Consider the following 13,140-nt stretch of genomic DNA (forward strand, 5'->3'; position numbering starts at 1 on the left):
ACTGTAGAGTGAGTGCAAGACCAGCTGTGCTACTTGGGTTCCTGTCCCCAAATGTTTCAAATGATATCAAGAAATTCACACTTGCGTGCTTACTAGCTAAGTCGGCTGAGGCTCTTGACCTTGAGGCTTCTCCCTTTACCTAACAGATGACACCTGCTGTGAGGTCAGGGGCAGGAAGAGTGACAGTGAGAACTGGTGGTGGTGGCGCACGGCTTTAATCCCAGCAGTAGGGAGGCAGAGACAGGCAGACCTCTGTCAGTTTAAAGCCAGCCTGGTCTACAAACCAAGTTCCAGGACATCAAGGGCTGTTACACAGAGAAACCCTGTCTCAAACAAAGAAACACAAAACACAAAAACAAAGAAAAAGCAGGAAGTACGAGTGATGAGGTCTCATGTCCCTCTCTCAGGAAGCACGTGACTGCACACTTGCATGGTTTAGCATAGGACATAGCCTGGAGTCCAGTACCTGCACAGGACCGAGCTTCTCGAGAGCCCTGCCTACTGGCTAATGCTTTCTTCTGCTCTCTTTGGCATATCCTAGCCTACAGGCTGGATGGTGTGGACCTTCGAGGGTATTGTGCCTGGTCACTGATGGACAACTTCGAGTGGCTGTCAGGCTACACGATCAAGTTTGGACTCTATCATGTTGACTTTAACAATGTGACCAGGCCTCGAACAGCACGAGCCTCGGCCAGATACTACACAGAGGTCATTACCAACAATGGCATGCCCCTGGCCAAGGAGGACGAGTTTTTGTATGGAGAGTTCCCCAAGGGCTTCATCTGGAGTGCGGCTTCTGCTGCCTATCAGGTGAGGAGTGTGGAGCCATGAGCTCACTTTCCTACTGGGTGCTGGGCACCAGGCATCTGCACAGGACTGGAAGCACACAAGCCGGAGCCACTAGTGAACCTGCGCAGACGAGTGTGTGCGTGAGGATCCAGGTACCTCAGACCCCAAAGTCAGTGAGATCCCTGTGGTAAGGTTGTCTTGTTCCTTGTCTAGTAGCTGTGGTGAGATACCTGACACAGGCCACTTATGGAGGGAAGGGTTAATTTCAGGGTCACAGTTTAAGGATGAGGACAATTCCTGACAGCAGCCAGGTGAGGCAGCTGGTCACATGGCATCTTCAGTCAGTAAGCAGAGAGACGTGGATTCTAGTGCTCAGCTCACTTTTTCGATTTTATTCGGTAGACTCCAGCTACTGTATGGTGACCACCCACATTCAGGGTCATTTTTTCCTCCCTTAGTTAATTCAGTCTAGAAACTTCTTTATAAATTGGCCAGACATTTGTTATCTGGGTGTCTGTAGATCTTGTCAAGGACTGAGATGGACATTTGAAGGGCCAGATGGATCAGGTAGAGCCATGACAGAAGGTTCAGGAAGAGCATGCTAACACGCAATCTCCCTGGAGGCACCATCTGTGCAGGCAGCTGACCTAACTGGCTCAGGAGTCAATCTGGGCATTTTCTGATGCTCTGACCCGGGGCTGCTACTGAGCTCACGACAAGAGGTGAACAGAGAACACATGGTGCTGTGATTCCCTTTCCTCAGGAAGAGGAAAGATGAAAGAGAGAGGGCAAGGGCAAGGGGTGTGCTCAGTGCAGGCATGGTGACCCTTCAGCAGGTGTGGAGCTCCGTCTTTCTTCTTCATCTTCTTCTCTTCCTCCTCCATTATTTCCAATATTTTTCGGAGACAGGGTCTCATACAGTTCAGGCTGGCCTTGAATTTGCTGAACAGCCCATATTCTTGGATTCTTGACCATTCTGCCTCCATTTCCTCGAATGTTGGGGTTACAGGTGTGCAGTGCTAGGCCTGGTTTCTCAGTGCTGGGATGGGATAGCCTGGGGTCCATGCATGCTAGTCAAGCCTCGACCAGTTGAGTCTCACCCCAGTCTGACTTCTACCTCTTCGGGCACAGTGGGCTCCTCCGTTCCTCTTTCTCCCCAGCTGTTAAGCTGCCATTTCTCTGGTGAGACCCAGCTGTTGTATACAGCAGCCAACAATTGTCCTCTGGTGTCCTGACTGCCCCTGGAGTGTCACAACTTGTAGGTCCTCTCAGTAATCGGAACTGCACAGCACATGGATGTTCCCACACATAGATTTCAGTCATTTTACCCTTCAGCCTTCCCAGTTTGCATTCCTTAATTAATTATACAGGAGACAGGGTCTTATGTAAACCAACTCACTCTGTAGCCAAAGTGAACTTGAACTTGTGATCCTTCTGATTCTACCTTACACATATTGGTGTTACTAGCATGCACCAGTGCTGTAAGCTTGTGAAATGCTGGGGATGGAGCCCAGGGCCTCATGCATACTAATCAAGGCATCTTCTAACTTAGCCACATTATCCAGCCCCACACTTTGTGTCTTTAAAGCCATGAGTTCATATCCATGCGTCCAATTCAGATCTACAGGGAAATGCTAGTCCTTTCATTTTCCATATTTGCATCTCCTTTCTCCCATGAAGAGCTCTCTATACTAATGTATATATAAATCTAGCTCCTGGCAACCCAGGCTCGTCCCTTTGGTCCTCCTCTACCTCCACACACATGGCTCCTATGGCGGTTTCCTGCTGGCTCCACTCCGCCCTCTCCCAGCCAGCACTGGATGTGCATAATTGGCCAGAATGCCAACACCATCTCAGCAGTGACAACATATTTGCTGTCCCACCATATTTGTTGGAATGTTTGAAAGTGAATTACAAAGGTGGTACTTATCTACCCACTGAACACCACACGGGCATCCTCCTAAGTCTTTTTGGAAGGGAGTTAGGAGGAGGAAGGCATAGAAACAGCCATGTTCATCTGGACTACAAATACTTTCTCCACACCAGTATCCTTGCAGTACGCTTGCCTGTAGTTAAGGTGGTAGGGGATGTGAAATTGTTCACTCAGAACCTTTGGTGAGTACCCACCATATGCCAGACCCCACTGCCAGCATTAATTGGAAAACTAAAATGCGATACCCATTCTTGGAACTGGGGCTGTGACTCAGTAGAGTACTCGGTTCCTTGGTTACATGAGAGTTCAAAGGCAGCCTAGGCTATGTGAGGCTCTCTGTTTCTTATGTGCATGAGTGCGTATGTGCGTGCGCACACACACACACACACACACACACGCGCGCGCACATGCACATACGCCTACACTGCATGGTGATTTGGGAAACCAGCACGGTAGCAGAGTGCAGTGTTATACCGCCATGTGTGCAGGGCAACTTTAGTAACTGGGGGCAGGGTGTGCAAAGAAGGCTCCCCAGGGAGCTGCAGAAGGGAATGTATTTGGTCAGTGGCTTAGACCACCTCTTGTCATCTTGAGATCGAAGGTGCCTGGAGAGCAGATGGCAAAGGACTCAGTATTTGGGATACATTTTCCCACACACCACTGAGGATTGGGAATAATGACAATGGAGATGTGACCTGTGACAGTTACCACAAGATTGCTGAGGATGTGGTGGCCCTTCAGAACCTGGGCGTATCCCACTATCGATTCTCCATCTCCTGGCCTCGAGTCCTCCCAGATGGAACTACCAGGTTCATCAATGAAGCAGGCCTCAACTACTATGTTCGACTGATAGATGCACTGCTGGCTGCTGGCATCACACCACAGGTGAGGGTGGTCCCTGGAGGCAGTGGGTCAGGGGGACTCCATTTAATATACAAACAAGTGCTGGGATTTTATTTTATTCATTTACTCTATATATTTTTAAGGTGTGCTGCCTGCTTCTCATACCTATTTATTTATCAAATAGGGTCTTATTTATTTATTTACTTATGTTTGAGACAAGGTCTCCATTATCCCAGCAGACCTCTTACTCCTTATGTAGCTGAAGATGTTCTTGAACTTCTGTTTGGTCTACTTCACCTCATGAGTGCTAGGTTTACAGGTGAGCACCACCATGCTGTATATGTGTTGCTGGGGTTTGAGTCCAAGGCTTCATGCCTTTGAGGCAAGTACGCTATCAACTGAGTTATATTGCCAACCCCTAGAAAAGGTGTGTGTGTGTGTGTGTGTGTGTGTGTGTGTATCAGAGAAAATCTTTTATAGGAGTGACCGCTTTCTTTCCCCCATGTGGGTCCTCGAGGTGAACCTAGATCATCAGGTTTGGTGGCAGGCACCTGGTGAGCCATCACCCTAGCAACAAAATGGTTTTGTAACTTGGGTTTTGAATTGTCCATAGGTTCACATGGTGCAGAGTTAGAGAATGAAATGTTTTCTTCCCTGCCGTGGAGAAAGTTCAGAACCCCCTGGAACTTTCCGTGTCTTTGCCTGTCTCATGTCACTGGCTTCCTGAGAGATGGTGGATACAACATTGATCTGGCTTCCCCGCAGGTGACCATATACCACTGGGACCTGCCCCAGGCACTGCAAGACATCGGGGGCTGGGAGAATGAGACAATTGTGCAGCTGTTTAAGGAGTATGCAGATGTGCTCTTCCAGAGGCTGGGGGACAAGGTGAAATTTTGGATCACACTGAATGAGCCTTACGTCATTGCTGCTCATGGCTATGGCAGTGGGGTGTCTGCTCCAGGTAAAGGCCATAGGTCTAACTGTTTGGATCATGACATTTGTAGGACAGTGAAGCCCTGGGATCCAGGTGTCATGAGAAGTCACTGCCAGGCAGTGTGTTGCAGTCCCTACCTTCATGGGCCTGCGGAGAGGGCTCAGCTCTAAAGTGCTTATGGTGCAGGTCTGAGGGTCTGAGTTCTCACCAGAACTCATGCAAAACATAAAACATACAAACAGAAAAACAATGTACAGTGACACATTTGTAACCTTAGCCCTGGGAAGGCAGAGTCAGATGACCCTCTGGGGATCCCATGTCCCTCAGTCTAGCCTAGTTTAGGTCCACAAGTGATCCTGTCACAGAGAAGTAGATGGTCTCTCTGTGAATGATACCTAAGGCTGGCCTCTGGCTTCTACCTACACTGACACATGTCAGCACATGCTCCTGCACACACATGCTCCTGCATGCACACACATGCTCCTGCACACACATGCTCCTGCACGCACACACATGCTCCTCCTGCACACACATGCTCCTGCACACACACACACACACACACACACACACAGCTTGAAATGGATTGGGGAGGTTTTTCTCAAATCACAGATAGATGCATCTTCTGTGGCTCTTAGTTGGCACTTTGATTTGAGCACTTGTTCTCGTGATGTGGTTATTGACATTGGGTGTGTCCTCCAGTCCTGACTTCATGGTGTCACCTAGACCTCTAGGATGTCAACTGAACATACGTCATAGTAGAAGTCCCACCAGAGGAGGGGACATGAGCTACCATAGATCAAGTACCTTCTCTCAGCCAGAGTGCTGCTGGCTGCTGCCCACAAACAATCCATTCCCTTCTTCCAAGAACTCTTTGCTGCCTGTTCTCCTGGGAAAGGCGCTATGAGGCTGACTACTGTCTGCCATCCAGTAGAAGGAGATGAGGGACTGGAGTGCCAGTCTCCCAGGTGTCACATCCCTCCTCCCATACACAGGGAGGATGGTGTTTTCTGCTGACATTCCTGTTTGTGTTTCCAGGAATCTCCTTCAGGCCTGGCACGGCTCCGTACACTGTCGGCCACAACCTAATAAAGGCTCACGCTGAGGCTTGGCATCTTTACAATGACAAGTACCGTGCCAGCCAGGGAGGTGTGATTTCCATCACCATCAGCAGTGACTGGGCTGAGCCCAGGGATCCCTCCAAACAAGAGGACGTGGAGGCTGCCAGGAGGAATGTCCAGGTGTGTCCTCTGGGTACCATCTCTTCTTGGCTATCTCCTCTCCCACTGTACTCTGAAAGTAGATGGAGACCAGGAATCGAAGATTTAGATCTAAGCCAGATTTGTTCTTAATTAATTTTGTGATTCTGAAGGGAAATGATCAACTCTTCTGTTCTTCAAGGTTTTCAACTATAAACTAGATGTTTCTTACTCAGAGGTTGCTGTGACAGAGGGGATGAGTTATAAGAGACTGAGTGTTTTTTTTAAAGATATTATTATTATTATCATTAATTTGGTTTTTGGATTCAGGGTTTCTGTGTGTAGCCCTGACTGTCCTGGAACTTAATTCATAGACCAGTCTAACCTGGAATTCACAAAGATCTATCTGCTTCTGCCTCCAGAGTGCTGGAATTAAAGATGTATGCCACTACCTCCTGATTTATTTTATTTTTAATTCTGTATATGGATATGTGCCCGTGAGTGCAGGATCCTGTGTAGGTCAGAAAATGGTATCAGATTTCCGGGAATGGTTGTGAGCCACATGACCAGGCTATAGGGCACCAAATTTGGGTCCTCTGGAGAGCAGCAACTTGCATTGAAAATTGAACTTTCTCTCCAGCGAGAGACTGAGTTTTATGTCTTAAAAAAATTGTCCGTGTGTTGGCCAGATGGCTCGGTGGCTGAAGGTGCTTGCCAATCCAATCTTGGTGACATAAATTCTATCTTCAGAACCCATGTAAATATGAAGGAGATGCGGCTGGAGGGGTGGCTTAGCAGTTAAGAGCACTAGGTCCTAAGTTGAATTCCCAGGAACTGCACAGTGCCTTGCAACCTTCCATAGTGGGATCTGTTGCCCTTTTCTCACACAAAGAAATACAGCAGATTGAGCACTCATACATATTAAAAAATCTGGAAAAAAATCAGTTTTTTGTTTTGTTTTGTTTTGTTTTTCAATACAGGATTTATCTGTAGCTTTGGGGTCTGTCCTGGAACTTGCTCTGTAGACCTAGCTGGCCTCAAACTCACAGAGATTCACCTGCCTCTGCCTCCTGACTATTGGTATTAAAGGTGTGTACTACCACCGCCCAGAATTATCAGTTCTTCTGTAGGGCTGGAGAGATGGCTCATCTGCTTAAAACATGGTCTACTCTTCCAGAGGAAATGAAAAATGAAATTTATGCCCTGGCAATGCTGAAGCATTCATGGGGAGCACATATATGGCTGTTCTGTTCTGTTTAACTTTCCCATATTGGGTTTCATGGTCTAAGTTAATGAAGATGACTGACCATGTCTCTTCCTCAAAGGGATGTTTGTGAGCCAACATTTGGCTGGGAAGTGAACTCAGGACCTTTGGTAGAGCAGGCAGTTCTCTTAACTGCTGAGCCATCTCTCCAGCCACCAGCTCTTCCAGAGAACCCAGGATCAATTCCAGGAATCATGTGGCTGCTCATAACTGTAACTTCCTTTCTGGGGATCTGACACTCTCACACAGACATACATGCATGGTGGTTTGCAACCTTCTATGGTGGGATCTGTTGCCCTCTTCTCACATAAAAGAATGCATGCAGACTGAGCACTCATACACATTTTAAAAAAATCTGGGGAAAAAATCAGATCTTTTTTGTTTTGTTTTTCAAGAAAGGATTTCTCTATAGCTTTGGGGCCTGTCCTGAACTCACTCGGTACACCTGATTGGCCTCAAACTTACAGATATCCACCTGCCTCTGCCTCCAAAGTACTGGGATTACAGGTGTGTGCCACCACCACCCAGAAATATAAGTTCTTCTGTAGGCTGGAGAATTGACTCATCAATTAAGAACACTGTCCTCTTCCAGAGGACCTGGGATCAATCCCCAGCAACCACATGGCAGCTCACAAGTGTCTGTAACTCCTGTTCTTGGGGATCTGAAACCATCACACAGACATACATGCAGGCAAACACCAATGGACATAAAATACAAATAAATTTAAAAAGAAGGAAGGATGGAGAGAAGAGACTCCACAGAGTTGGCTTCTGACCTCCATTTGTCCACCATAGCACCACCCCCACTCCACCTCATACACACAGATGCGCACACCACAGCTGCTGCTGCCACCTCCACCTCCACCTCCACCAACGCCACCTCCACAGCTAATGATGATAATTTAGACAAATTGTACAGTGCTGGGAGGAAACTCATTGGTTGAGTGCTTGCTTATCGTGCTTGGAGCCTGAGGTTCTGTCCTCACCTCTGCATGAGCCTGGTTGTGGTGATGCTTGCCTGTGAGCCTAGCACTTTGGAGACTGAAGCAGGAGGATCAGGAGTTCATGGGCATCCTTGGCTACATAGCAAGTTTGAGGCATGCCTGTGCTAAGTGAGACCTTGTCATAGGTAGGTCTCACTGGATGCAGCTAATTTCCTCCACTATAAGCTCCTGCTTCGCCTACACTAGGTTATAGAGGAGGCTGCAGCCGTCACCTCTGGGTGCCAAGAGTTCCTTAAATTCTGAGGAACTCCACTGCTCCTCATTTCTAATTCTCAGAAGAAGGATGTACTTATACAGTCCCTGGAAGTCTATAGTATAATAAGCAGATGCCAGCAGGAAACAGTCATGTTCAGTGAAGACCCCGACAGGAGGGAGGGAGTGACCTCAATGATACAGCCTCCCCTAGCCTGCTGGTACCTGGGAGAGGTGAGATGCCTCCCTCCCATGTCAGTTTCAACAGTGATTTACCCCCCCCCCCCCCACAGTTCATGGGAGGCTGGTTTGCACACCCCATCTTCAAAAACGGAGATTACCCGGAGGTGATGAAGACACGGATCCTTGAAAGGAGCCTGGCAGCAGGCCTCAGCAAGTCGAGGTCAGTGCTGTATCCTCAGTGGTGAGTGAGCCGTGTGAGTGTCAGTGCCAGGAAGGGCACTGTGCCTAGAACTTGCGTCCTTGCTATGAAGTTGGCGTGTGACAGCATCTGTAAAACTCAGGAAGACACTTAGGGTTACCCATCGCCTCTGACTCTTACAATCTTCTGCATCTCCTCTTCTGCACATAGTTCTCAAGGGGAGGGAGGGTGGGTTTGAGGAAGACACCCATTTAGCACAGAGTCCCCCACTCTGTGCTTTTTCCAGTTGTGGCTTTCCATTAAATCACATCTCCTGCATAAGATGCTTTTCTGATGAGATTAGTGAACCTCTGATCTATGAGTGGTGTTTTTGTTTTGTTTTGTTTTTTTGTCTTTGAAAGAGAGAGAAGGAAACATAAAATTGGTTGCGCAGGAAGGTGGGAAGGATCTGGGTAGAGTTGTATGAGGGGAAAACATACAAAACATTTTGTAGGAGAAACAATTTTTTTAAAAAAATTTGTTTTATTATATATTCAGTGTTCTGTTTGCATGCATGCCTACATACCTGAAGAGGGTATCAGATCTCATTCTAGATGGTTGTGAGCCACCATGTGGTGTTTCAGAATTAAATTCAGGTCCTCTGGAAGAGCAACCAGTGCTCTTAATCCCTAAGCCATCTCTCCACCCCGAGAAAGAAGTGTTTTAATTAAAAGAAAACTGAGCACAATCCTGGCACGGGAATGTGCCTGATGAGACAGTCGCCATTATTGTTATTGTTCTTCAGGATAGCCATGGAAACTGTCCCAAGATTACCCTGTCCTAAGCAACTCCATTGCCTTGCTTAAGAACTAGTTCCCCAGTTTGCTTACTTGCCTTGTTTATCGCCTTGAGAGAAAGCCATTGCTTAGGGACTGTCAAGCAGGTGCTTTTTGTCATTTGGCCAGCAGATGGCAGTGGTTTACAACAGAGCATCCATGTTTGCCTGCTCTGCTCTCTTCCTGAGAGCAGCAACTGGAAGTTCTGGTTTTCAAGGTGCTTTTTAATACTAAAGAGAGGGGGCTGGAGAGATGGCTCAGAAGTTAAGTACACTGGATGTTCTTCCAGAAGTCCTTAGTTCAATTCCCAGTAACCACATGATCACAACCATCTATTATGAGATCTGGATGAACATTATATACATAATAAATAAATAAAATCAGGCTGAACATTGTATACATAATAAATAAAATCTAAAAAAATACTAAAGAGAGTAATAAAGGTCAGGGCCAGAGTGCTGCACCACCAAAGTGATGTTCAGAACAAGACGAAACCAACACACAGTTGGGATTGGAGGTGTGGCATGTGGAAAGGCACAAAAAGATGGTCCCTGGCTTTATGGGAAAGACTCAGAAGCCCTACTTCAGCTCATGTAACCAGCAGAGGATGATAGGAGTTCAGCAGACATCCATTCCTAATAGCCTTTGAGTCTGTCTCCCCAGGTCTGCCTTCTCTCCTATCACAAAATTGCAGTTCTTACCTTGTAGCACGCACCTGGCCTATGTAGGGCGGTCCTGATGTACAAGGCTATGCCACTGTGTCTGATGTAGCAGTCTGCTAGTGGGCATTCTGGGCCCTGAACACAGCTTTGTCAGCAGCTACTGCACACCTGGTCAGAACTAAGGCCATAGGCAGAGTCTGGGGGAAGATGGCATGGATTCTAGTCCTTAGTTTCTTCAGTAGAAATAAAATTTTAAGATACCAGGAAGGCTGGTAGACCAAGGATTTCAGAGCCAAGGTAGGGCGTTGGGGGAGCAGGGCCTCAGAACAAGAAGTTAGGGCAGCAGAAATCACTGTATCTCAGGGCTATGAGTCAGACAGAGGAAGACTAAGCAGAATCTACATAGCAGAGTTGAGAGGAGCCTGCTGCAGGACAGGGCCACATGGAAGCTGGACAGGGACAAGGCCACAGCTGAGGAGCCATTACAGACTCCAGAGAGAGAAGCAAGGGTTGAGAACACAGTTCAGTGAAATAATCAGACACAGAAGTCCACAATCCAACATTCAGTTCTCAAAACTTCCCCATTAGTAAGGACAGACAGCGGAGGGCACCTGAATGAAGCAAGCCCAGGAAAAGAGAGGAGCAAAGTGTGAGTTGGGAGGACACGTATGACAAAGACTAAATTAAGAGCACAAAGGAATAGTTAAAAGAAATTACTTCAGATGCAGGCGTGGTTGTAAAACCTATCATACATAATAAAACTTAGAATGCCTGAAGGTATTGGGGCAGGGGTAGGGTACAGCCTGCAGGGAGCATACCCACGACAGTGAGACCAGTGTGTAGAGTGGCTCTTTGGGGAGGAGAAGGGATGTAGCAGCAGGCAGGAGCATCACCTGAAGAGCTTCCGTCTGCGGGAGCTGCTCTAGTCATAACCACGTGTCTGGAGTTCTGAGTGTGCCTACCCTGTCCAGACAGTCTCTCCTCAAAGTGTGATTCTTCCTGATTCTTCCCCTAATGGCTCCCTCTTCCCAGGCTCCCTGAATTTACAGAGAGCGAGAAGAAGAGGATCAATGGCACCTTTGACTTTTTCGGGTTCAACCACTACACCACTGTCCTGGCCTACAACCTCAACTATCCTGCCTTCCTTTCTTCCTATGATGGAGACAAGTAAGACAATAACAGGATAACCGAGGCAGAAAGTGCCCTTTGCCCAGTGTAGATTCAGGTCTGTCTGTCCTCAGAATACACCTGAGGGTCTGGATACCAGGGTTTGCTTGATGGCTACAGCACGTGACAGCCATGTGACATTGCATCTCCCAGCTGCTTCCCCTAACACATGTCCTTGGCTTCTTTTTCAATACAAAAGCCAAACTATTATGTCTGTGCTATATAAATAGTATAAATGCATGGAGGAAACACTGAGAAACCAGAATAAGATATTCTTGCATGAAGCTGGGGAGAGGGTTTAGTGGTTAAGAACACTGGCTGCTCTTCCAGAGGTCCTGAGTTCAGATCACAGCAACTACATGGGGACCCACTCTCTGACGGTAGCATTTACATTTCAGCAGGAGACAGGAGTTGGGGACATGTGGAGCTGTTCATGTTAGTGTGAGGTGCCCTATGAGAATAGGACCCACGGAAGGTTAGATGTCACAACCGGAGCCATCCTCTGGGGTTTATAAATAAGATGTCTTCTTTACCTTGTGAACATGCAGGGGCGTGGCCACCATTGCAGACACCTCTTGGCCAGACTCTGGCTCCTTCTGGCTGAAGGTGACCCCTTTTGGCTTCCGAAGGATCTTGAACTGGCTGAAGGAAGAATACAACAATCCTCCAATTTATGTCACAGAGAATGGGGTGTCCAGACGAGGGGACCCAGAACTCAATGACACCGACAGGATCTATTACCTCCGCAGCTACATCAATGAAGCCCTCAAAGGTAAGAGCTCCCAACTCACTGCCTGGCCCCAGTGAGCCCCTTCATTGCTGGAACATAGGTGTCTGTAGGAGGGTAGTCTGGTCCCTCAGGGACACTATTGGCAAGGCCCATTGCTCAGAGGAGTTTGAGCATTTGTTTGAGGCTAGAAACAGAGGTCTTTTCCTTCTTAGACTCACCTACCCACAGCAAGTAAACCCAGTTTCCTGAACCTGAGTTAGTTCCTGACCTGAGTCTTCTGCAGCCCTTAGTCTTTCTTGCTGTTTGGCATCTCTGCACATTGCTTTCCTCTGTGAGCAGACAAGAGTTGTCTGGTGGCTCCAGGGCCTTTTGTTTGCAAGGCAGGAGGACTGGGGTGTTAGCTCAGGTGGGAAAGTGCTCACTGTACAACCGTGAGCCCTGGGTTCAATCCCAGACACTGTGAGGAAAGCTGGGTGTGGTGGTGGATGCTTATAATCCCAGCACTGGGGAGGGAGATAATGGAGGATCCTTGGGGCTCATTGGCTGGCAGCCTAGCCTACTTGTCTCAAAGAACAAAGTGGACATAGCTCCTGAGGCTCACCTCTGGCCTCTACATGCACCCACACACAGCACTCATATGAACATACACACACACACATATGTACATATATATCACAAATAGTTTGTAGCTATGTGTTCATATATAGATATATGTGTGTGTTTGTGTTATATATGTGTGTGTGTAAACCCAGGCTCCTCTCCATGCACCCACACATAGCACTTATATTAACACATAGCTACAAACTATGTGTGAGATATATATGTGAACCCCGGGCTCCTCTACATCCAAAGGAACAGATGGGAAGTCTTAACTACGGCTCAGATCTTTTGCTTCTAAACGCTCCTGCCTCTCTGCCGTGCCTGCACTGCCTGGACAACCGAGACTGGTGGGGGTGCCCGAATTGAGAAACGGAGGCTTCTTTTTAGGTGGAAGAACAGCAAGCTTTATTTTGCCCAGAAACCTTTTATATCTCTACTGCTTCTGTGGAAAACCACCGACCAGAAAGAACACAAACATTCTTGTCAATTACAGACCACAAGGAAGTTCCGCTGTTGGTCAGGGGGAGTGAGGGCAGCTAGATCACAACAACTCCCCCCTTTTTATTTTATAATACCATGATTAACTGTCATGGGGAATAGCCCTCTAATATTCCCTGTCTTAGGTA

At 47.6% G+C, this 13,140-nt stretch overlaps 1 protein-coding gene across 1 annotated transcript in view; it reads left to right on the plus strand.

Moving 5' to 3' along the window:
- Nucleotides 1–13,140, plus strand: part of LOC119827814 (lactase-phlorizin hydrolase-like) — a 35,681-nt gene that overhangs the window by 19,418 nt on the left and 3,123 nt on the right. Inside the window, exons 9-15 of the mRNA XM_038349720.1 lie at nt 542–810; nt 3,317–3,607; nt 4,331–4,529; nt 5,538–5,740; nt 8,452–8,561; nt 11,050–11,184; nt 11,733–11,956. Coding sequence (XP_038205648.1) covers nt 542–810; nt 3,317–3,607; nt 4,331–4,529; nt 5,538–5,740; nt 8,452–8,561; nt 11,050–11,184; nt 11,733–11,956 — 1,431 coding nt within the window. The remainder of the gene's footprint in view (nt 1–541; nt 811–3,316; nt 3,608–4,330; nt 4,530–5,537; nt 5,741–8,451; nt 8,562–11,049; nt 11,185–11,732; nt 11,957–13,140) is intronic.

The sequence above is a fragment of the Arvicola amphibius genome, chromosome 12 (genome assembly GCF_903992535.2).
Source record: "Arvicola amphibius chromosome 12, mArvAmp1.2, whole genome shotgun sequence".
Taxonomy (NCBI): Eukaryota; Metazoa; Chordata; class Mammalia; order Rodentia; family Cricetidae; genus Arvicola; species Arvicola amphibius.